We start from the raw sequence: 26,259 nt of genomic DNA on the forward strand, positions 1-26,259 counted from the left end.
CTCACCATTTACTGGAGAAATGTTTAACTTAAATATCATTTGCATTACTCAGTTGAAAGGAGTGTGTGTGGTGTATGAGTGTGACTAAATTCTGTGATAATGCTTGGATTCTCATTTTTAATTTGTTTCAGGGCCAAGCTAACCTTGGGAGGCAGATGTCTGATATTTCAGCCAACAGGTACTCATTAGCATAGGCTTAATGCCTGTTTAAACAAGTTTATTTTATAAATACTGTAGTACTTTGTACAACACAAGTTGAATTAAAGATTTTTCTTGTAATCTTGAATCTGGATTACAAAAATGAAAAATCCCTGGAAATGGAGACAGTTGAGGACACCCTATTCCATATTATGTTTATAATCAGTTTCAGGAAGAGTAAAATAGTGAACTGTTCTAGACCTGAAAAAAGATATTAACTCGATGTTACATTTAGCAACTGTTTACTCTTTTAGTTTGTATTTAACAGTGATGACAGTTGGAGTGAATCAATGTCTGTTAAGTTTACAGGATTGTTTCTTTTTTTCTTTCCTCCAAATAAAGCTTGTGTTGTAAGCATTTGTGTTATACTTTCTCCAGCCTTGCTTGAGCTGATTCCCTGTCCACCCCTTCATTGCATCATCTTAGAAAATTGAATTAATATTTTGACATTAATTTTAATTTCCTGAGGTGCCAGTTGTCTTGAAATGCTTTATTACTTTATTCTAGCTGAGTAACTGTTGGTTTTGAAGTAATCACAATGTATAATGATGCCAGTGCCCCTTCCATATTTTAGAAATGTTTGCACAATATTTCATTTATTTGTAATGTACACTTCTCCAGCTAGTGCTTATTTAATGTATACAATTGTTTAATACACTGCAGCAGGCTAACTAGTGAAACAGCAAGTGAATGCATTGAGTTTTATAGATGGAATCCATATCTTGCAGACAGTTGTTTAAGCAAGTAGTTATGTGCACAGGCGAATTGTGCTGAGGTAACTATAACCGATCAGCCAGAACATTGACACATGCCCGGTGCATGTAGTATCAGTGTGTGTGCTGTCCACGTATAGAATGGAGAAAGCGTGTAATCTATCAGTGTAAGGACTGAGGGCAGATTGTGATGGCCCAGAGACTTGGCATGAACATTTCGGAAACTGCACAACTTGCCAGGTATTAGAAGAATGCTGTGGTGAATGTCTTAAACACATGGCAGAACCAAGGTGAAACCACGTCCAGATGTCGTGGGGTTGGGTGACCACCCCGAATTACAGATGTTGGACATCATAGGATGGGCAGACTGGTAAAACAAGACAGGCAGTGAACTGTTGCAGAACTTAGACTTTATTGGTGGGCTAGGTAGAAGTGTGTGAACACACAGTGCACCGAACCCTCCTAACAATGGGCCTCCACAGTCAGTGATCCATGCATGTGCCAACGTCGGCTACCAAGACCGAAATGGGAATGTGAACATCGGCACTAGACATGGCACAGTGACAGAGCATTGCATGGTCTGATGAATCCTGATACCTTCATCATGCCAATGGGAGGGCATTTGTTTCCTTCCAGGGGAACAGCTCCTTGACACCTGTACTGAGAGACAGACAAGCTGGCAGCGACTCCATTATGCTCTGGGGGACGTTCACAGGGGTATCTATGGGCCCAGTGGAACTAGTGCAAGGCACCATGACAGCCAAGGAATATCATGAACTGGTTGAGGACCATGTACACCCCTCAATGACAGTCATGTTTCCTGGAGCGGTAACATTTTTTTGACAATATAATGTGAAATGTCAAAAGGCCAGGAATGTAATGAAGTGGTGAGTTCAAATTGATGTGCTGGCCCCCCAACTCACCAGATCTGAACCCAAGCAAACATCTTGAATGTGATAGAACATGGCGTCAGAGCTCATGGCGCACCCCCTCCCTGGAATTTATGGGAATTAAGTAGCATTTGTGTTACTTAATTATTTGCTGCTGTTGTGTGTCAAACGTGGACATACCAGCTCTTAGGTAGGTGGCATAATGCTCTGCCTGATCAGTGTATACTTGGACACTTAACTCATCTGTTGAATGAGTCCCAAAACTTCTAAGTAGTTCATAAAATTCCTTTCATGGACTGTAGAAAAGCATTGGTGGTTAGTTGTGCTGCCTGTGAAAGACATCTGACATTCCGTAACACTCATTCTTAACTTTGTGGTTTGCACCAGTGCCTCTCTGTATTGAATTGTTGCTCAAAATTTAATTGAGCAACATTTTTAAATAAAGATGATACAGTGCCAAGGAAATGGAATAAAGATATTCAGCACATAAGAAACATCTTCCACACTGAAGTTAATTTATATGCCCAAACTTGTAACCCCCCCCCCCCCCCCCCCCACCACCACCACCACCACCATAGTCAAATTACTTTACTTGTACCCCTCTAGCACTACATTCAGAATGTTAATCCCAATTTTCCAATTGTCCGGAGTGGAAAAATGTAGTCCACGAGATGAATAATAAATACCTGGAAAAATCAAGAGTGCAATGCCTAACTGGGGTGTGGTTAGCTGCCATTAAACAAAGTGTGGCTTTGCTGGGCAGTGTTCAAAAATCATTTCAATGAAAATCTGTTATACAGTCTGTTCGAAAAGAGTGCGAAATAGTAGTGCCCAAAGAATGGAATATGGGCATCATGGTAAATCTTAACAAAGACGGGAAACTTGACAAGTGGCAAAAAGTGTAGGGTGATCATGTTTTTATTCTTACCTTGTAAAGTGTTGTCATGGATCTTCTGAAATAAAATGAACTACCTTGAAACCCACCTGCAAAGAGAACCAACTGGTTTTTTAAGAACCAAGCCTGTGTAGACTACATTAATGTACTTTGAATCATTATTGAACAGTTTATGGAATTTATTTAGTGTTCAGAGTTTGACAGTTGCTTGTTTCAAGAAGCAGCATGTGGAGAACCATGTCATGGTATAAGTGGTAAGATTCTGAAAATAAAGCAGGAAATGTGTAATGGATACGGCTGCAAAGTAATACACAAAGGAAAACTGAAAACTAGTAGCATGAAGTCAGGGATAAAACAGGGTTCTGTTGTGCTGCCATTTTTCGTATCAAGTATGATGGAGAAAGTGATGAGACAAATGAGGACAAGAGAAGGATAAGCTGGAGTGTCAAAGACTAATTACAGGGCTTTGGTTCTGTAAACATTGTTTGATCGAAAGTATCTGGAGACTTATTAATGGACTTCAAGCAGTCATAAAGGCAAAGGGTGAAGACGTTCTATATTGAACTTTGCTGTGTGCAATGTCAATAGGTTGTGTGAATGTCTGTGGTGGAATGGCAGCCCATTCTTCCTCAAGGAGCTGAAACTAACAAACATAGTGATGATGGAAGCTGGGACCTAGAGTGAAGTCAACATTTTAACTCGTCCCAAAGGTGTTCACTGGTCAGGACTCTTGGTGGGCCAGATCATTTCAGGAATTTTCGTGTCCACAAACCATTGCCTTACAGATGCTGCTTTATGACAAAGCTCACTGTCATGCTGATACAATCACTTGTCTCCAAACTGTTCTTGTACTGTATGCATAACATAGTGCTGTAAAATGAGTTCATATCCTTCAACAGTTAGCATTTTCTTAAGCACAATAAGGGGGCCACATCCTAACTGTGGAAAAACACACCCATACCATCACACCACCTCCTCCATACTTCATTTTGGCACTACATCTGATAGTGGCTAATGTTCTCTAGGCATTTGGCAAACCCCAATCCTTCTGCCAGATTGCCCCAGAGGGTTAGTTTAACTGTAAATGTGAGAAAGACCAAATCTACAGCTAAATGTGTCTGATGGAAAGTTCCAAATAAATGGAAGTATTGTAGAGGATGTTAGACTTTTAAGTATCCTGGAAGCATTGTGACCAAAATTGGAGGAGCCAAGGAGAATGTCTGAAGCAAATGCACCCTTCATCCAAGTGCATCCCATCTGGGAAAACAATGAGATTTCCCTGTGAACAAAACTTCGAACGTTAATGGCAATGCAAAATCAGTGCTGCTGTATGGGTACAAAACCCAGATGATGACAAAAATCATTTATCAAGAAAATAGACTTTTATAAACTGGTGCTTACCAAGAGTCTTGAGAGTATTTTGGCTGAATGTAATATCCAGTGCAGAGCTGGAGAATCACAAATAAGAAGCCTTTGGATTTACTAATAACGGCAAGCAAATGGAAGTGGGTTGGACATATGCTGTGCAAAAATCAGACGGCAGTAAAATCACAAGCCCTGAATTGAAAGTCCCAGGGCCATTTCAGAAGAGCAAAACAGGTTAATCTGGAGGTGGTCAGTGGACAGAGAAGCAACATAAGCAGCAACACCATGGGGAGAGTTGAAGGCAACAGCACACAATTGAATCCACTTGTGATGCTTTGTCAAAGCCCTTTGTTCCAGCAAATGATACAAGAGGACAAGTCATAGTAAACACAAATTTAATGGGTGTTCCTCTCATATTATCGTGATAATTAATTTTTATGCCTTTGGTTGGCCGTGGAAAGATGGAAATTCAGGTACCTTATTCATTGGTTGCTTTTAGAAAGATCTCAATGCCAGCAGCAATGTGTGGGTATCGAGGCTAAATCAGAAAGACTGCACCAAGAAATGCCTTTTAAACAGGAAGGCCCCTAAGGAAGCCTTTTCAGTTCACTAATGGTGATAAAAAGCCTTCAGAAGCAGTGTGCCCTTGGTTTTAGGTGTTGCCTGGGTTACACAGGAAAAAATATTAAAACCAGTACCTTGCTTAGTGGTACCATTTGCAGTGTTTGTGGAGCTTTATATCATGTTTCCACATCACTGCTCAGATATGACCATATTTCAATGCTGCCACAGCTGTTACTGGCAACGCAGTATCATATAAAGTATGTGACAGAAATGAGTACATCCTGCTGTCTGTGTGGGAGTAAATATACACGTTTGAAGCCACCTGGTAGATAAGCTGCAGGAATCTAAAAAGTGAAGTGATACAGAAACCTAAGAAGGTGACACCCAGCCTTTCCACTCGTGGAATACATGTAGGAATATGCCTTTCTACAGTGTTGTAAAAGCATAGTTGAGATACTTCTAGTATTATACCAACCTGTTAGGAGTGGGGCTGCTGCGATGTAGAGGTGGTAGAGTGGCTGTTGTGAAAGAGATGGTGCCGAGGAGTGGATAGTAAAACTGTGGTACGGGCGATGCTGTTGATGTCAGATGATCGCAGCAGTGGGATGGCTGTTTGATGTTCAAATCCTGCTTTGCTGACACTGTTTACTCCACTCGGCAGTGGATGCATGAGTTAGCACTGTGTGACCGTTAGTGAGTAGTGCTAGTCCATTTAATTTTCATCCGTGTCCACTGCTACTGGGTTAGAAGCAGCTTGCCCTGATATTGATGGATGGCTGTGAATTCCTACCCTCCAAGACAAGAGTTCATTGAGGCTGTGGAGCCTGGGGATGACTCGTCTGTCATGTCATTCTAAGTTCCCAAGTGCAGATTTATAACTGTGAACTGGTCTGCTGTAGATGGCTGGCCAGACCAGCATTGGCTGATGGCTTGCCTATAGTTTGCTAGATACTTGGCATGGACTCAGTGTCATGGATAGTGCTTCCATACTGCAAATAACAGTGCTAGAATTGGAGGGTATTTTTAGTGATGAATAGCATACTTTGTGTGCCGATACATTGCTTCCAGGCATGTACTGATCAACAACTTCGTGTCACAGTGGTGTGTAAATACGCAGCAGACCAGTTCATACTTCTGCAGTGGAGCTGCTGCTCACCCAGGAAAACCCAAAATTACAGATGGCATTAATTACTTCCTCTCTTTGGGAAGACCTAGATCTGTGGTCTTAATCCCTGACCATTCTGCAACAGAAGACTTCACATGCATTGTTATGACCAAGATTAACAATTTTCCGCTTATATTATGAAGGGAAGCTCAGAAGTTCCACATTCCCTCTGCATTCTAGGTTCCTTGTCTTCAAAATCACAATTTTATCTGCCCACCTCATGTACAAACAGCTATCCAGTTCAGCAACGTCTAATGTACTGGAGGATTGCACTGACAAGATTCCCTCCACCGAAGATAGACAAAGGCTTTGCAGATCAATCAAAACAAACACGGTGTCTGTGGCTGTGATACTTATGGCCTTGATCGTGTGCTGCTGCTGCTGCTCACGATATTGCTGTATGTGTGAAAGCATTTAATGTGCTGAAAAACATCCCTTTTGCATGTCTATTAGCTGGTGTAAGGTTAGGAACCAGCATTTCATTCAAGTAGGTCAGATTTCTTACTGGAATGATTGCTTATGGCCTCTGACCAGTAGAAATGTGGCTGTTTAATGTTAAACTGTTTCCCCTGTAACAGAGGCTAGCAGGTGAAGGGTCTGCCCTGTTGTGTTCATCTGCCCCATTAATAATTATTTTACTCCCATTCAGTTCCAAACAGTTGGCACCTGAAAGCCTAACTTGGTCATAGCAGTTCACAACTACTACTTTAGTAATGTTTACAGAATAATCCCAATGTAAACCTGCTTGCTAGGATTAGGGTTCTCCCCACCTCCCCAAGGTTGCACAGGTTGATGGGAATGCATGTAAGGTGAAACATTTGAACCTATCACTTGTTGCTGATTGCAAATCGTATTAACACAATCATGCTGGATCTGTCCTAATCTCAACTGCTGCTTGTAATAATACACTGGTAGACTTGACTTGGGTAGTTCAACTAACCTCGGTAGTTGAACCTTCTGGGAGGGGCATAGTTATGAGCTCCCACTTCGCCTGCTTGTAGTGTGGGTAGGCACCTATCGCACCCTAAAATAGGTGCCACGACAGCCATGTTTTTGAAATATTGCTAGTTAAAGTTTGGGCAGCTCTTTATATACAGAAAAGTTTCATTATTGTGGCAAGTAAGCAAGTAGTAGAGTGGCAAGTGAGCGATACTCCAGTCCAGGTGACCCTGGTGTTAGAGACCCATCTATGCTACCTTTTTCCCCCCGAATGCCTGTTTTAATTTATAATTAATCATGAAAATTTCACAAGGAATTGATTAAAAAGAATTACAAGCCTCTATAAATCAAAATTACACATTGAATGTCAAATTTTGTTTCAATGTTTTGTATTTTATTTTATTTTAACAGGAAATTAACTGTAATGTAATTTCTTGAAATATTTTATTATTTTTCAGTTTTTTCATTGTATTTTTAATTTTGTTCTGTTGAGGCAGGGAATATATTAAAAAAAATACCAACGAATGGTGGATTAAAAATGTTTCATTTAATGGAAACTTCATCGATATTTCCTGTTTTGACGAGTACTTTCCGACGAATGATACTTTTTTATAAAAACAATCAAAACATTTGTACTTTAGACACCACGAACATTGTACAAATGCACGTTCATTTTTGTCGCAATCGCGTCTGTATTTTTTCAAGTCCGCAGGAAACGTCACTGCATTGATGTTACAAAATACTTCTTTTTGCGATGGATCCAGCTTCACGGCACGCCAGTCATATCTGTAACAATATTAACAATGAAATTGTAGGTACATCTGAAAATCCAAGCAAGCTATCCGAAAATTGAAAAGAATGCTTTTATTCACGTCCCTTATCATATTTTTATATATCGGAGCCAGCAGTTGATCATGTACCAGCGAATAGATTTTTACCATGTCCTCCCTGGATGTAATTTCTACATTGTGTTGCAACAGGTACGGAGCATTTTGGAAGCGGTGAATGTAATTCTTTACTTGGTGATAAAAATATACATTGCATGGCTGACAAAACTGCGTAATTCGCGGTGGTATCACTGATGGAGTAAAAGTTGCTAGGCCATCTTCACCATTGAATTTCATTTAATGCAAGTCTGTGGAGATTTGCCCACTCAGGAGTCAACGATGTAGAGGAACTGATTATTTTCCATGTATGGTTGAATTACTTCATCCAGAAACTCTCCGTCCGTTTGTTTGTGCAGTTTCTGGACTTTGTCGACATGAGGTGAACATTTTGGTATTTCTACATACATCAGTTGACGTCTTTTCAGACTCGAGGGGCCGAACATTCCAGTCACTTCTTGCAGGCAAACAAATACTTTAGGCAGCAGTTTTCCAGACAATGTGATTGCATATTGCGCCGTATATGAGTGCATCAATTTAGTTTTTTTGTCCCACAGCAATGTCGGTGACTTTTTCACCTTTGTGGGACAAAGTGCGCCAGCTGCTTATTTTATATTCACATCCTGTTTGATCTGTATTTGATATAGTCAGGGTTGAATCTCATGATTATATTGCTTGTTTGCTGCTGATATTTTGTAGCGATTTCCAGAAGCTCGCCAAAAGCTCTCTTGTCTTTCTCACAGACATGTTTTGTTTCATGCCATTGAGATATCCCTTGCATCAATTTGAAGTGATGAACCCAAGATTCTGACACTTTGGAGTCAAAAATTTCCTTCCAGGAACTGAAAAGCAGCAGCCATTGCCTACTGTTGGAGCATCCATGTTGTTACGAGGCCTGCTCTCTGGTCTCTCGCCTCGATAAACTGGTCGTAAACATACAAATTGATTACTTCCAGTTTATCATTTCACGTCCCCCCTACTGTGATTTGGAATTTCCACTTTGACAGCAGAATTTTGCTTTCCAATAATCTCGTTGAAGGTTTTTGTAACGGTTTTAAATGACCACATTGGATGAAGTTCTGCTATAGCCACGGCCTTGACTTTCACTGCATATAGGTTTCTGGTCCACTCATCTCCATCTCCTTCATTAGAATCTGAAGAAATAGGTGTTATTTCTATTTTTTGTTTTTTCTGTGAGTCGCTTTCATCGTGGCTTGCGTCGGTAGGACTCGCAACCTCTTCATTGTCAGAAAATAACACTTCTTGGTCCGTGAATGTCGTAGTCCTGTACATGTCTAGAAATCATTTGAACATTTCTCTGCTGATTAATGTAGATTGTTCGCTGATGTTGGAGCTCACTGATTCCAATATAAAGTCCAATATATTGTTCACATCAAAACTGGTATCAGTGACCATGATGCAGTTGTGGCAACAATGATTACCAGAGTGCAAAGGACAACTAAGACAAGCAGAAAAAAATATATATTCAGTAAACTAAATAAAAAAAAATCAGTGCCATATCTCGGTGAGTCAGATATACTGAATTTGTGGCAGAGTTCTCCCATCTACCAAATATAATGTATTGTAAATTCCTCGAACACACAATGGTGCCCAGTAGTTGGAAGAGAGCATAGGTCACACCCATCTACAATAAGGATAGCAAAAGTGATCTAAAAAACTACTGTCCTGTATCCTTAATGTAAATTTGTTGTAGAATCTTAGATGATGTTCTGAGCTCAAACATAATGAGGTGTCTTGAGCGAAATGACCACCTTGATGCCAACCAGTGTGTGTTCAGAATACATTGATCATGTGAAGCCAAACTCGCACTTTTCTCACATGACATACTGAAAGCTTTCGATGAATGCAGTCGGGTAAATGTAATATTTATTGATTTAAAAAGAGCATTTGACTTGGTACCACAGCCATGCTCATTGTCAAAACTGCAATCGTATGAGGCATCAAGTGAAATTTGGGACTGGATTGAGGACTTTTTGATAGGGAGAATGCAGCATGTTACCTTGGATATAGTCATTGTCAGATGTAGAAGTAACTTCGGGTGTACCCCAGGGAAATGTGTTGGGACCCTTGCTGTTGTATATTAATGACTTTGCTGACAATATGAATAGTAACATCAGACTTCTTGCAGATGATGTAGTTATCTGTAATGAAGTACTGTCTGAAAGAAGCTGATAGGTCTACAGTCAGATCTTAAAAGATTTCAAAGTGCTGCAACTTGTCAACTTGCTTTAAATGTTATAAAATGTAAACTTGTAACACTCCATACAGATATAAAGTGGAATGATCACGTAGGCTCAGTTGAGGGTAAAGGAGGTGGCAGACTCCAGTTTATTGGTGGAATACTGGGTTCTCTTCAATCATCGTTGGTCCCGTTCTTGCAGAATCGTTTTCCAGCCACAACAGTGTCAGATATTTGATGTTTTACCAGATTCTTGATATTCATGGTACGCTTGTGAAATGGTAATGTGGGAAAATCCTCACTTCAACACTATCTTAGAGATGCTGTGTCCCATTGCTCGTGTGCAGACTATAACACCATGTTCAAACTCACTTAAATCTTGATAACCTGTGATTGTAACAACAGTAACTGATTAAACGTGTGCTAGACACTTGTTGTCTTGTATAGGCATTGCCAACTGCAGCACTGTATTCTGCCTGTTTACATATCTGTGTATTATAATATGCATGCCTATACCAGTTTCTTTGGTGCTTCAGTGTATATATTATTGGTTATCCTTACAATTATTTTGGACTGTGTTGCTGAAAAACTGTATTCACAGCAAATAGCAAAATTATAACATATACATTACTAGGGTTGATACAATTTGCTGCTGGAAGCAGTGATTGCAAAATAGATAAAATCGGTGATTATTCTGAACATCTTGATTCCTTAGAATGAACATAGTAATTAAAGATGTAAATAGTTAATGAAGATATTTTTAGGGAAAATGTTATTTTTTATTTAAGCGTAGTGTCCACTGCATTGGTATTCATGTTTTCATATAGTTCAAGTAAATCTAAATTTATTAATGTCTGTGGGATTAGTGCTTTTCAGAGAATGGATTACATTGCTAGGTATGAATAATTTCTTTTTCCAAATTTATCCCAAAGAAAGCAACTTTTCATTGTAAGCCAAAGAATAGTCACTTTATTTTTGCAGATTATAAGGATTACAGCCCTGTGTTTCAATAATATTAGGTTTCTGTCCAGAATATTATATACACTGTTATTATTTTTTGCGAGATTAACATCTTGGGATTTAGTACACAGGATTATGAGAAGGCTGAATTTGTCATTGTCGTATCCTTAATCTTAGAGTTGCTGTGGTGCTTTTAAGAATTTAACTTAATATCTGAGTATGTAATCTCATTATATTTTACTAAGTTTTTTGTGGTGTGTATTGTTATATTTCAAAAAATGGTCAGTGATCTTACTGCTTAAAATTTGCTCTCCTTATTGGTGTTATCTTCCTGTTTATTTTAAATTTGTTAAAAGTATCTTTGTTCTGGCTGCCCGCATACATCTTGAAATTGTTGTCATAAATGTTTACCCTGATAACAAAACAATGTAACTCATTATTGCATATAGTAATTGAAACATATCTTATATAGCATATGCCTCTAGTCATTAAGTTTTGAACCTTAAACATTTAACACAGGTAATACTCTTCAACATTTAAATCAGTTCATCATGTGCAACTCTGTTAACTTGCGAAATATCAAGTCAGTATTCAGACTCTTGTCACACATTCTGCAACATGTGTGATGTGATTGTGCCGTTGGTATCTCTGACTTGTTGCAATTTCACAATATTAGGAATTGCTGTTTAATTCACAAACATGTCTAGGTAAACATATCACAGTGGTTTCAAGGAAGAAAAAATAGTTGATCTCACACTAATCCACACCACACCACACTAACTTTAGGACTGTCCTGAATGTGTTCCTGTTAGACATGAGGATTTTCTGATCCCTAGATCTGGACACTATGGCAGTTAACTTAGTCACAAACATGAAATGTTGCCTCATCAGAAAAACAGACAATTTCAAGAAATTGTTGTCCTCATTCAAACAATTCAGCATGTCCATTGAAAATTGTTCACATTTTGGACAATCATCTGGTTGTAATGCCTGTGCAATTTGGATCTGATACACATAAAATTAATCATTTGCAAACCACATTATGCACTATACTCTTTGACACTTGAAGCTCCTGCGGAGCTTATCTAATACATTTGTGGCAAACTTGTGAATGTGGTTTGAACTGATTGCAGTCTCCTCCGAAACAGATAGTCTACCATTGTGTGTCTATTTCTGAACTGACCCTGTCACTAAAAAAGTTTCCATTTTCCGATTGACTTGACATAAAGTGCTTTCTTTCCATAATGAGACATGAATTTTCGCTAGACAATAATCAGTGATCTGGTTTCTGTTAGTCACGCAAGACACTGGGCTTTCTTGTGAAGGGAAACCATTTTTACAATATAGCTCACACAGTGCTTCTTCTGGTCAAAGTGTTGAATGAGACAGCTGTACGAAGACTTCATAGGTTCCATAGTAGAGGTGTAAAAAAATCATTACAGTCATGAATGTAATTAACATTCAATATGGAAATCATGGTAAATGGGTATTAACAGACAGTAAAACATTAAGAATAAAAAGTACACCAGCAGTAACTAAGCAGTGCTGCTGCAGGATGGTAGCAATCAGCATGGGCCATTGTGATGCTGTCACTGCTAGAGTACTGATCCTTCTTAGTGTTTTACTGTCTCTGTTAATACAGGTAAATAAAACGGACTAATCTGGGGCCACTCAATCAAAGGGGCACATAGAAGTCCTCTTTAAAAATTATTTTGTTTGCAATGAGAAATAGACATTTACAATCGACACTAAGTGTCACATGAAACATATGATGAGCAGTATTTGTTGGGCCTGTCTCCATGTACATATTGCTAACGTATGCAGAAGCACAAGGGAAAATGTGCCGGTCAACATAGGGGAGAGACCCTGTAAAATTCTCCTTTTTTTTTAAAATACCGTAGAATTTGTATGGAACATTATCAAAGAAGGGGGGGAAATATTATGGAAATAAAAATTTGCTACAAATGACGGGGGAATCTCAATAGACCAACTATAGTGTGAGTTGCACATTAAACCATTTGTACTGTGAAGTATGCATGACTGCACAAGTTTGGCATTCAACTGTTGGGGCACTGTTTGTTTGATAAGCCCATTCACCACAGCAAGGTTGGATGGGAAAACCAGTTTTCAGTTGTCCTGAGGCAAAAACTACAAAAAAAGAAACTATTTTTTAACTTTCATGACACCAGTTTAGTATTTAAGGGCAGTGTGCGGGATAAAAATCGCACAGAGGGACACAGAGGTGAATACACTAAGCAGATTCAGAATGATGTAGGTTTTAGTAGGTACTGGGAGACGAAGTTTGCACAGGATAGAGTAGCACGGAGAGCTGCATCAAACCAGTCTCTGGACTGAAGACAGCAACAACATGACATGTGCAAGATGTGTTTAATGTTGTGTCCAACATTTTCTACCACAAGTCGAAATTGAGAAACAGCATGTTCCACCACAGGTAGTGTCTCAGGGGCCACATTCAGAATACACTGTGCAGTTAAGCTATTTTTGTAAACAGCACCAAACACAGCATCTTTCAGATTTTCTAATTTTGGGTCCCGTAACATTGACAAACTTGGAATTTTTTAAATCCAATTTCCTTCTGTTGCAATTTTGACTGTAGTACTTGTTGGTTTCGTTGCTAATATAATCAAATAGATAATTTCCAATACACAATTCTATGATATCCTCGATGCTCTGTGTATCTTTGGGAAATATGTTTCAACCAGGTGATATTTAAAGTTTATTATTGGTCCTCAGTAGATCAGTCTGACCACTGTGCACTGTCATCTTCCTCTGATTCATCCGAATCAGTTGGCAACTGTAGTATTCGCAGAATTCTTCTTGGATGTATTTCACTATCTTCAGACGATTCTGCTTCACTTTAAATTTTTTGATATTCAGTGTCTTCCTCCCAGTCGGCGAAGTCTACTGAAGTCAGACAAGATGTCCACGCATTCTTCATAAATAGTCCTATAGTCTCTTTAATTTGCCATGATGAAAGGGCACATACTTGTTGATGTGTGTAACTTATTGTTACCTAAACAAAACACCAACAGAATCTGAAAGATACTAAAGTGCTGTCGCCGGCAACTGCACGGTACTATGCTCATGACACCACTGTATTGTTGCCAGCCACTGAGCGATACTGTGCATATGACACCACTGTGGTGTCACTGGACGGCATAGTGTTAAGAGTATGTGCAACCACCAACACATGGTATGTGTCGGTCATTATTGTGAGGGAGTCATGGGAGTGTTTAAAAGCAATATTAGAGAAACCATTTTTTTTAAAAAAAAAAAGCAGAGGAAGCTTCTACAGAATAAAAGCAATAGCTTTGTTAAAAATCAAAGCAGAAGGTGGGAAAATGCATGCAAGGAGAGCAGTGGAAGATTTCAATGAATTTCATGTGCTTACTTACATGATGTAAAATGAAACTGCTTGGGAGCTTTTGGCAGTTAAGTTAGTTATGGCTTTGTCATCTAGACAAACCGCTGTCAATCCTGCTGGCACTGAAACAGAATGACACAAGGTCATATCCTGAATGGTTCTTTTAAAAAGGTTGCTCTGAAAATCGTGTCACTAAAGCAGCAACTCGGTATGAATACTGAAATGACAGAACTAATTGACTGATTGAAAATAAACTTAAACTACTAAATAGAGTCAAGCCACAAGACCTGACAGGATGCCAATTAGATACTGGCTCAGAGCACTTGCTTTTTGAAATTACTTTTCTGCCATGAGTCTGTAGTAAGACAGAGCAACATGTTGCAACTTGGCTAACATGGTTTATAGTAATGGAAGGCATGATTTTGTAAAGACATTACAGTTTTGCAGTGTCACTTCATGAATGGATTAAGAGTGTGTGAAATATTGAAGCACTTTTCCAGCTGGATTGAAGACCTTTCGTGTAATTAAAATCCTCTTGATAACTATCAATGAACAGTGTTAAATTAGTTCTGGATGTATCTCAAGAAAGTGTAACATGCCATTACTTGTATAAGGCTGGAAATTAAGAGGTTGGTAATGGATATTGGTGCTGTATCTGAAGAACTAGCAACACCACATTATTTTATCGAAATGCACGAAGATGCTAAGGATCATAAATTGGTGCAAGGACTAACAGTTATCCCACATGGTAAACAAATGTAACATACTGTGTAAAATAATTAGGCCACGATAGATGCGAAGCCCACGCCTACCGCAGTAGTACAGGTTTATATGCCAACTAGCTCTGCAGATGACGAAGAGATTGATGAAACGTATGATGAGATAAAAGAAATTATTCAGATAGTGAAGGGAGACGAAAATTTAATAGTCATGGGTGACTGGAATTCGGTAGTAGGAAAAGGGAGAGAAGGAAACGTAGTAGGTGAATATGGATTGGGGCTAAGAAATGAGAGGAAGCCACCTAGTAGAATTTTGCACAGAGCACAACTTAATCATACCTAACACTAGGCTTAAGAATCATGAAAGAAGGTTGTATACATGGAAGAGCCCTGGAGATACTAAAAGGTATCAGATAGGTTATATAATGGTAAGACAGAGATTCAGGAACCAGGTTTTAAATTGTAAGACATTTCCAGGGGCAGATGTGGACTCTGACCACAATCTATTGGTTATGACCTGTAGATTAAAACTGAAGAAACTGCAAAAAGGTGGGAAATTGAGGAGATGGGACCTGGATAAACTGACTAAACCAGAGGTAGTACAGAGTTTCAGGGAGAGCATTAGGGAACAATTGACAAGAATGGGGGACAGAAATACAGCAGAAGAAGAACGGGTAGCTTTGAGATGTGAAATAGTGAAGGTAGCAGAGGATCAAGTAGGTAAAAAGACGAGGGCTTATAGAAATCCTTGGGTAACAGCAGATATACTGAATTTAATTGATGAAAGGAGAAAATATAAAAATGCAGTAAATGAAGCAGGAAAAAAGGAATACAAATGTGTCAAAAATGAGATTGACAGGAAGTGAAATATGGCTAAGCAGGGCTGGCTAGAGGACAAATATAAGGATGTAGAAGCATGTATCATTAGAGTTAAGATAGATACTGCCTACAGGAAAATTAAAGAGACCTTTGGAGATAAGAGAACCATTTGTATGAACATAAAGAGCTCAGATGGAAAAGAAGCAAAGAAGGGAAAGCAGAAAGGTGGAAGGAGTATATAGAGGGTCTATACAAGGGCGATGCACTTGAGGACAATATTATGGAAATTGAAGAAGAGGTAGATGAAGGTGAAATGGGAGATATGATACTGTGTGAAGAGTTTGACAGAGCACTGAAAGACCTGAGTCGAAACAAGGCCCCGGGAGTAGACCAGATTCCATTACAACTTGTGACAGCCTTGGCAGACCCAGACCTAACAAATCTCTACCATCTGGTGAGCAAGATGTATGAGACAGGTGAAATACCCTCAGACTTCAAGAAGAATATAATAATTCCAATCCCAAAGAAAGCAGGTGTTGACAGATGTGTAAATTATTAAACTGATAGCTGCAAAATACTAACACGAATTCTTTACAGACGAATGGAAAAACTAGTAGAAGCCAACCTTGGGGAAGACCAGTTTGGATTCCGTAGAAATACTGGAACACGTGAGGCAATACTGACCTTAAGACTTATCTTAGAAAAAAGATTAAGGAAAGGTAAACCTACGTTTCTAGCATTTGTAGACTTAGAGAAAGCTTTTGACAATGTTGACTGGAATACTCTTTCAAATTCTAAAGGTGGCAGGGGTAAAATACAGAGAGTGAAAGGCTATTTACAATTTATACAGAAACCAGATGGCAGTTACAAGAGTCGAGGGGTATAAAAGGGAAGCAGTGGTTGGGAAGGGAGTGAGACAGGGTTGCAGTCTCTCCCTGATGTTATTCAATCAGTATATTGAGCAAGCAGTAAAGGAAACAAAAGAAAAATTTGGAGTAGGTATTAAAATCCATGGAGAAGAAATAAAAACTTTGAGATTCACCGACGACTTTGTAATTCTGTCAGAGACAGCAAAGGACTTGGAAGGGCAGTTGAATGGAATGGATAGTGTCTTGAAAGGAGGATATAAGATGAACATCAACAAAAGCAAAACAAGGATAGTCGAATTAAGTGATGCTGAGGGAATTAGATTAGGAAATGAAACACTTAAAGTAGTAAAGGAGTTTTGCTATTTGGGGATCAAAATAACTGATGATGGTCAAAGTAGAGAAGATATAAAATGTAGACTGGCAATGGCAAGGAAAGCGTTTCTGAAGTGTCAGGAAGTTGTTTCTAAAAGTATTTGTATGGAGTGTAGCAATATATGGAAGTGAAACATGGACAATAAATAGTTGGGACAATTAGAGAATAGAAGCTTTCAAAATGTGGTGCTACAGAAGAATGCGGAAGATTAGATGGTTAGATCACATAACTAATGAGGACGTATTGAATAGAATTGGGGAGAAGAGAAAGTTGTGGCGCAACTTGCCTAGGAGGAGGGATCAGTTGGTAGGGCATATTCTGAGGCATCAAGGGATCACCAATTTGGTATTGGAGGGGAGCGTGGAGGGTAAAAATCGTAGAGGGAGACCAATAGGTGAATACACTAAGCAGATTCAAAAGGATGTAGGCTGCAGTAAGTACTGGGAGATGAAGAAGCTTGCACAGGATAGAGTAGCATGGAGAGCTGCATCAAACCAGTCTCTGGACTGAAGACAACAACAACAACAACAACAACAACAACAACGACAATTAGGCTGAGAGATTATTGTTTGATTACATCACTGATGATCTGTTCCTAGAATTCGTGACAACTGTGGAATGTTTAAGTTTGAAGAGCTAATGTAACTGTGTATTATTCCACAAGTATGTGTTACAAACTGGTTTTCAACTTAGAGCTATCCTGAAATGACTAAAAATAATTAATAACTTGTGTAATACATAAGTGTGCTTAGTCATTTGAAGTGGAAAAACCTCATCAAACTAGTTGGCTACAAAGAGGAAATTGAGATTGAGAATACTACATTGATGGCTGAGAAAATAAAGCGCAAAATTGCATTTCATCTCAGAAAATTTATGAAAGCCGATGTATAACAGGTGTCAGTATAAGGGCAATCAAAAAGTTACCGTTTGAGGTGTCCTTCAGACATGCATGCAGTAAGTGTAGAAACTTGAACTATGGTCACAATATTACCAAATGTGTCCAAACAGGCCCAATGTGCAACCCACATCGGTTAGGCATCCATAAAGAATGAAGAATGTGTGTGTCAAAAAGCACCATTGTGGTATTGTGTACCTGCTGATGCTGCCACCTCATAGCACCCTATATCACAAATGTTGCAAAGTGGAAATTTTGCTAGCTCAAGTGGGAGACAGTCGAGCACCTGCCCTAAAGTCCAGATTTCTTCCCATGCAGTTGTCACACCTTTGGTCCCTTAAAGTCCTTGAAAGGTTGGATATTTCTGTCAGACGAGGATGTGCAGCAGGCAGATACGGACCTCTTCATATACACTACTGGCCATTAAAATTTCTACACTACGAAGATGATGTGCTACAGACGCGAAATTTAACCGTCAGGAAAAAGATGCTGTGATATGCAGATAATTTTTTCAGAGCATTCACAATAGGTTGGCGCCAGTGGTGACAATTACAACATGCTGACATAAGGAAAGTTTCCAACCAATTTCTCATACACAAACAGCAGTTGACCGGCGTTGCATGGTGAAACGTTGTTGTGACGCCTCGTGTGAGGAGGAGAAATGCGTACCATCACGTTTCCGACTTCAGTAAAGGTCGGATTGTAGCCTATCGTGATTGCGGTTTATTGTCTCGCGACATTACTGCTCGCGTTGGTCGATATCCAATGACTGTTAGCAGAATATGGAATCGGTGGGTTCAGGAGGGTAATACGGAATACCGTGATGGATCCCAATAGCCTCCTATCACTAGCAGTCGAGATGACAGGCATCTTCTCCGCATTGCTGTAACGGATCGTGCAGCCACGTTTCGATCCATGAGTCAACAGATGGGCACGTTTGCGAGACAACCACCATCTGCACGAACAGTTAGACAGTGTTTGTAGCAGTATGGACTATCAGCTCGGAGACCATGGCTGCGGTTACCCTTGACGCTGCATCATAGACAGTAGTGCCTGCGATGGTGTATTCAATGACGAACCTGGGTGCACGAATGGCAAAACATCATTTTTTCGGATGAATCCTGGTTCTGTTTACAGCATCACGATCGTCGCATCCATGTTTGGCGACATCATGGTGAACGCATATTGTGAGTGTGTATTCGTCATCGCCATACTGACGTATCAGCTGGCATCGTGGTATGGGGTACCATTGATTACACGTCACGGTGACCTCTTGTTCCCATTGACGGTACTTTGTACAGGGGATGTTACATTTCAGATGTGTTATGACCCGTGCCTCTACCCTTCATTTGATCCCTGCGAAACCCTACATTTCAGCAGGATAATGCATGACCGCATGTTGCAAGTCCTGTACGGGCCTTTCTGGATACAGAAAATGTTCGACTGCTGCCCTGGCCAGCATATTCTTCAGATCTCTCACCAGTTGAAAACATCTGGTCAATGGTGGCCGTTCAACTGGCTCGTCACAATACGCCAGTCACTACTCTTGATGAACTGTGGTATCGTGTTGAAGCTGCATGGGCAGCTGTACCTGTACACGCCATCCAAGCTCTTGTTTGACTCAATGCCCAGGCAAATCAGGACCGTTATTACAGCCAGAGGTGGTTGTTCTGGGTACTGGTTTCTCAGGATCTATGCACCCAAATTGCATGAAAATGTAATCACATGTCAGTTCTAGTATAATATATTTGTTCCATGAATACCCGTTTATCATCTGTATTTCTTCTTGGTGTTGCAATTTTAATGGCCAGTAGTGTATGTAGCAGGACACAATATTTTACAAAATAGGTATTTCCAACCTGGTGCATTGGTGCGTTGATCACTTAAGTGCTCACGGCGATATTGTCTGGTTGGTATACCGGGTGAGGTGGTGCAGTGGTTAGCACACTGGACTCGCATCCAGGAGGACAACGGTTTAATCCTGCATCCAGCCATCCGGATTTAGGTTTTCTGTGATTTCCCTAAATCGCTCCAGGCACGTGCCGGGGTGGTTCCTTTGAAAGGGCAAGGCCGACATCCTTCCACATCCTTCCCTAATCTGATGAGACCAGTGACTTCGCTCTTTGGTCTCTTCTCCCAAACAATCCAATCGAATCCAATCTGATTGGTATACGGCTTTGGAATGGAAATGTCTTGATTGTACCATATGGCTCTCCTTCTTTGCAGATTAATAGTTAAAGTGTGACTAACAGTGACATACTCACTCATTTTCTTGAGTAAAAAGTACTTTTATATCTACATTACTAGTATTGTCATCATAAGTAAGGATGTATATTAAATTGGGTTTCTTTCTTGTAGTGTTATCTAATTGCAGCCTTGTTTATCCACCTCTGTCTGATACATCTTCATTTACACTAAGTGTGAAATATATTTCGACACAGATATTTCGGCTTTGGGGTTAGTTTAAGAGACTGTGTTAACAAGAATGTGCAAGTGCACCAGCTGTAGTACATATTTTACACATGAAAATATGCAAAAAAATTGAAATTTAAAAATAACATAAAATAAAACTTTAGATGCGCAATTATTTAGACATTTAATGTTTCCTACTTCTCATGCTGATATCTGACTAGTGAAGGGAGACGAAAATTTAATAGTAATGGGTGACTGGAATTCGAGTGTAGGAAAAGGGAGAGAAGGAAACATAGTAGGTGAATATGGATTGGGGATAAGAAATGAAAGAGGAAGCCGCCTAGTAGAATTTTGCACAGAGCACAACTTAATCATAGCTAACACTTGGTTTAAGAATCACGAAAGAAGGTTGTATACGTGGAAGAACCCTGGAGATACTAAAAGGTATCAGATAGATTATATAATGGTAAGACAGAGATTTAGGAACCAGGTTTTAAGTTGTAAGACATTTCCAGGGGCAGATGTGGACTCTGACCACAATTTATTGGTTATGACCTGTAGATTAAAACTGAAGAAACTGCAAAAATGTGGGAAATTAAGGAGATGGGACCTGGATAAACTGACTAAACCAGAGGTAGTACAGAGTTTCAGGGAGAGCATTAGGGAACAATTGACAAGAATGGGGGACAGAAATACAGCAGAAGAAGAACGGGTAGCTTTGAGATGTGAAATAGTGAAGGTAGCAGAGGATCAAGTAGGTAAAAAGACGAGGGCTTATAGAAATCCTTGGGTAACAGCAGAGATACTGAATTTAATTGATGAAAGGAGAAAATATAAAAATGCAGTAAATGAAGCAGGCAAAAAGGAATACAAACGTCTCAAAAATGAGATCGACAGGAAGTGCAAAATGGCTAAACAGGGATGGCTAGAGGACAAATGTAAGGATGTAGAAGCTTATCTCACTAGGGGTAAGATAGATACTGCCTACAGGAAAATTAAAGAGACCTTTGGAGAGAAGAGAACCACGTGTATGAATATCAAGAGCTCAGATGGCAGCCCAGTTCTAAGCAAAGAAGGGAAGGCAGAAAGGTGGAAGGAGTATATAGAAGGTTTATACAAGGGCGATGTACTTGAGGACAATATTATGGAAATAGAAGAGGATGTAGATGAAGACGAAATGGGAGATACGATACTGCGTGAAGAGTTTGACAGAGCACTGAAAGACCTGAGTCGAAACAAGGCCCCCGGAGTAGACAACATTCCACTAGAACTACTGACGGCCTTGGGAGAGCCAGTAATGACAAAACTCTACCAGCTGGTGAGCAAGATGTATGAGACAGGCGAAATACCCTCAGACTTCAAGAAGAATATAATAATTCCAATCCCAAAGAAAGCAGGTGCTGACAGATGTGAAAATTACCGAACTATCAGTTTAATAAGCCACGGCTGCAAAATACTAACGCGAATTCTTTACAGACGAATGGAAAAACTGGTAGATGCAGACCTCGGGGAAGATCAGTTTGGATTCCGTAGAAATGTTGGAACACGTGAGGCAATACTGACCTTACGACTTATCTTAGAAGAAAGATTAAGAAAAGGCAAACCTACGTTTCTAGCATTTGTAGACTTAGAGAAAGCTTTTGACAATGTTGACTGGAATACTCTTTTTCAAATTCTAAAGGTGGCAGGGGTAAAATACAGGGAGCGAAAGGCTATTTATAATTTGTACAGAAACCAGATGGCAGTAATAAGAGTCGAGGGGCATGAAAGGGAAGCAGTGGTTGGGAAAGGAGTGAGACAGGGTTGTAGCCTCTCCCCGATGTTATTCAATCTGTATATTGAGCAAGCAGTAAAGGAAACAAAAGAAAAATTTGGAGTAGGTATTAAAATTCATGGAGACGAAGTAAAAACTTTGAGGTTCGCCGATGACATTGTAATTCTGTCAGAGACGGCAAAGGACTTGGAAGAGCAGTTGAACGGAGTGGACAGTGTCTTGAAAGGAGGATATAAGATGAACATTAACAAAAGCAAAACGAGGATAATGGAATGTAGTCAAATTAAATCGGGTGATGCTGAGGGAATTAGATTAGGAAATGAGACACTTAAAGTAGTAAAGGAGTTTTGCTATTTAGGAAGTAAAATAACTGATGATGGTCGAAGTAGAGAGGATATAAAATGTAGACTGGCAATGGCAAGGAAAGCGTTTCTGAAGAAGAGAAATTTGTTAACATCGAATATAGATTTATGTATCAGGAAGTCCTTTCTGAAAGTATTTGTTTGGAGTGTAGCCATGTATGGAAGTGAAACATGGACGATAACTAGTTTGGACAAGAAGAGAATAGAAGCTTTCGAAATGTGGTGCTACAGAAGAATACTGAAGATAAGGTGGATAGATCACGTAACTAATGAGGAGGTATTGAATAGGATTGGGGAGAAGAGAAGTTTGTGGCACAACTTGACTAGAAGAAGGGATCGGTTGGTAGGACATGTTTTGAGGCATCAAGGGATCACAAATTTAGCATTGGAGGGCAGCGTGGAGGGTAAAAATCGTAGAGGGAGACCGAGAGATGAGTACACCAAGCAGATTCAGAAGGATGTAGGTTGCAGTAGGTACTGGGAGATGAAGCAGCTTGCACAGGATAGAGTAGCATGGAGAGCTGCATCAAACCAGTCTCAGGACTGAAGACAACAACAACAACATGCTGATATGAAGTGACACTGTCTGGAAACTTATACACTCCTGGAAATTGAAATAAGAACACCGTGAATTCATTGTCCCAGGAAGGGGAAACTTTATTGACACATTCCTGGGGTCAGATACATCACATGATCACACTGACAGAACCACAGGCACATAGACACAGGCAACAGAGCATGCACAATTTCGGCACTAGTACAGTGTATATCCACCTTTCGCAACAATGCAGGCTGCTATTCTCCCATGGAGACGATCGTAGAGATGCTGGATGTAGTCCTGTGGAACGGCTTGCCATGCCATTTCCACCTGGCGCCTCAGTTGGACCAGCGTTCGTGCTGGACGTGCAGACCGTGTGAGACGACGCTTCATCCAGTCCCAAACATGCTCAATGGGGGACAGATCCGGAGATCTTGCTGGCCAGGGTAGTTGACTTACACCTTCTAGAGCACGTTGGGTGGCACGGGATACATGCGGACGTGCATTGTCCTGTTGGAACAGCAAGTTCCCTTGCCGGTCTAGGAATGGTAGAACGATGGGTTCGATGACGGTTTGGATGTACCGTGCACTATTCATTGTCCACTCGATGATCACCAGAGGTGTACGGCCAGTGTAGGAGATCGCTCCCCACACCATGATGCCGGGTGTTGGCCCTGTGTGCCTCAGTTGTATGCAGTCCTGATTGTGGCGCTCACCTGCACGGCGCCAAACATGCATACAACCATCATTGGCACCAAGGCAGAAGCGACTCTCACTGCTGAAGACGACACGTCTCCATTCGTCCCTCCATTCATGCCTGTCGCGACACCACTGGTGGCGGGCTGCACAATGTTGGGGTGTGAGCGGAAGACGGCCTAACGGTGTGCGGGACCGTAGCCCAGCTCCATGGAGACGGTTGCGAATGGTCCTCGCCGATACCCCAGGAGCAACAGTGTCCCTAATTTGCTGGGAAGTGGTGGTGTGGTCCCCTACGGCACTGCGTAGGATCCTACGGTCTTGGCGTGCATCCGTGCGTCACTTCGGTCCGGTCCCAGGTCGACGGGCACGTGCACCTTCCGCCGACCACTGGCGACAACATCGATGTACTGTGGAGACCTCACACCCCACGTGTTGAGCAATTCGGCTGTACGTCTACCCAGCCTCCCGCATGCCCACTATACGCCCTCGCTCAAAGTCCGTCCACTACACATACGGTTCACGTCCACGCTGTCGCGGCATGCTACCAGTGTTAAAGACTGCGATGGAGCTCCGTATGCCACGGCAAACTGGCTGACACTGACGGCAGCGGTTCACAAATGCTGCGCAGCTAGTGCCATTCGACGGCCAACACCGCGGTTCCTGGTGTGTCCGCTGTGCCGTGCGTGTGATCATTGCTTGTACAGTCCTCTCGCAGTGTCCAGAGCAAGTATGGAGGGTCTGACACACCGGTGTCAATGTATTCTTTTTTCCATTTCCAGGAGTGTATTTAAAGAGTATTCTGAAATGAAGGTAATTTGATGTTTATGCCTGTGTAGGGATGAATTATGGTGACACATAGGGGACACTGAAAATTTGAATTTCTTATTTACAAAAAAATATTCTCTCAAGACTATAAGGAACATTGTCAGACTAATGCCTTTGTAAATGAGGCATATTTATACGGTGAGTGTGTTCTGTGGAAGCACACCCTAATTGTACTATTTTAGGTGTTGCAACTTACAATGCTTTGTTCCAGACTTCTGGAAGTTACTAATTCGGATTACTTTTATTTACATTTTAATTGTTCTTAGTGCTAGATTCTCAGATGTCCTTCAGATTTTCAGAATACTTAAATTGTGAGACCATGGTGTGGCTTAAGCCATTTGTGTTTACGTGATGCACATTTTATCATGCCTTATGCAACTGTCCTGTTGGTAGATAAAATTTTCATCTACATCCGTACTCTGCAAGCCGACTTTTTGAATACAGTCAAAACTGATTTGTTCATGGTCATTTTTGTAGCATTATCAATTTCTTGCATTAAAAACGTTTTCTTTGTAAAGAAACAGTGTTTCTGATTTGGGCAGTTTCACAGTTTTTGAGGCAGATCCTATAAGACTTTTAATTACTGCTGATCCCCAATGAACAAATGAAATGCTTATTTCAAAGTGTTCCTTCATGGTAGCTGTAGGGAGAAATATAGAAATGAAAACACAATGAAAAACATAGGAAATTGATGATAACTTTTTATTTCACTGTAATGACTGAAAAATGGTACAGCTGTGGGAAGGCATGTGAAACTATGTCCAGTTTTCTTCTAACATTTGAACTAAGCCTGATCATACATTTGCTGTCAATACCTCAGGGTCTTAAAAAGTGAAATCTGTGGCTTCCCACTCTCCTGTGCCATTAAAGTCAATGCAGAAGTACAGCCCATTTTGAGAAACTCTTGTCAGATATCAGTTTTAAAATCTGTAGTTATTAACTAGCATTTACCAAGTTTTTCCTTCTTATAGGAAAATAATATAGCAGGAAATGTGTTGTGATAGTTGTGAGGTAGGTGGCTAGAGATGCATAGTAGGCAGTGTGTCAGTGCATAGTGTCAGTGAAGTGTTATTTATAGAATATCTCAATTTTTATGATTTACTTTATTTTTATTGCAAGTTAGGAGCCAGGGTTCTTATTGTCGTTGGTACTACTGCTTCTGTGAGTAAAATTTGCACACTTCATTGTGTTCATTCAGTAGGATATATCTACAGTTCAGATGTACCTAATGAATGAACAAAAAGTGTACATATATCGCTTCTAAAAGTAGTAGTACCACCAGTAATACAAGTAATTTAGTAATTGCTTAGTAATAGTTTTATAGTGGTAGAAAGTAGTTTTCTTTTTCCTCTTTCTTCGTTTTGATGTTAGGTTTTTTCTTTGTAGTTTCTGACTGTGCCAGGTAGTAATAATTACACACACTTTTTATTATACACTGGACTGGTAGTTGTATGGCTTTATTTTATCTTCCTAGGCAATAGGTTGTAGCTGTCAAGAAGTAATAAACAAGAATGAGATTTTCACTCTGCAGCGGAGTGTGCGCTGATATGAAACTTCCTGGCAGATTAAAACTGTGTGCCCGACCGAGACTCTAACTCGGGACCTTTGCCTTTCGCGGGCAAGTGCTCTACCATCTGAGCTACCGAAGCACGACTCACGTCCGGTACTCACAGCTTTACTTCTGCCAGTATCCGTCTCCTACCTTCCAAACTTTACAGAAGCTCTTCTGCGAACCTTGCAGAACTAGCACTCCTGAAAGAAAGGATACTGCGGAGACATGGCTTAGCCACAGCCTGGGGGATGTTTCCAGAATGAG

At 40.3% G+C, this 26,259-nt stretch overlaps 1 protein-coding gene across 1 annotated transcript in view; it reads left to right on the forward strand.

Annotated features, from left to right (window-relative positions):
* The window catches only part of LOC126298787 (baculoviral IAP repeat-containing protein 7-like), an 83,500-nt gene that overhangs the window by 46,556 nt on the left and 10,685 nt on the right, over positions 1-26,259 (forward strand). The window contains exon 5 of the mRNA XM_049990248.1: positions 132-178. Coding sequence (XP_049846205.1) covers positions 132-178 — 47 coding nt within the window. The remainder of the gene's footprint in view (positions 1-131; positions 179-26,259) is intronic.

Source organism: Schistocerca gregaria, chromosome X (genome assembly GCF_023897955.1).
Source record: "Schistocerca gregaria isolate iqSchGreg1 chromosome X, iqSchGreg1.2, whole genome shotgun sequence".
NCBI lineage: Eukaryota > Metazoa > Arthropoda > Insecta > Orthoptera > Acrididae > Schistocerca > Schistocerca gregaria.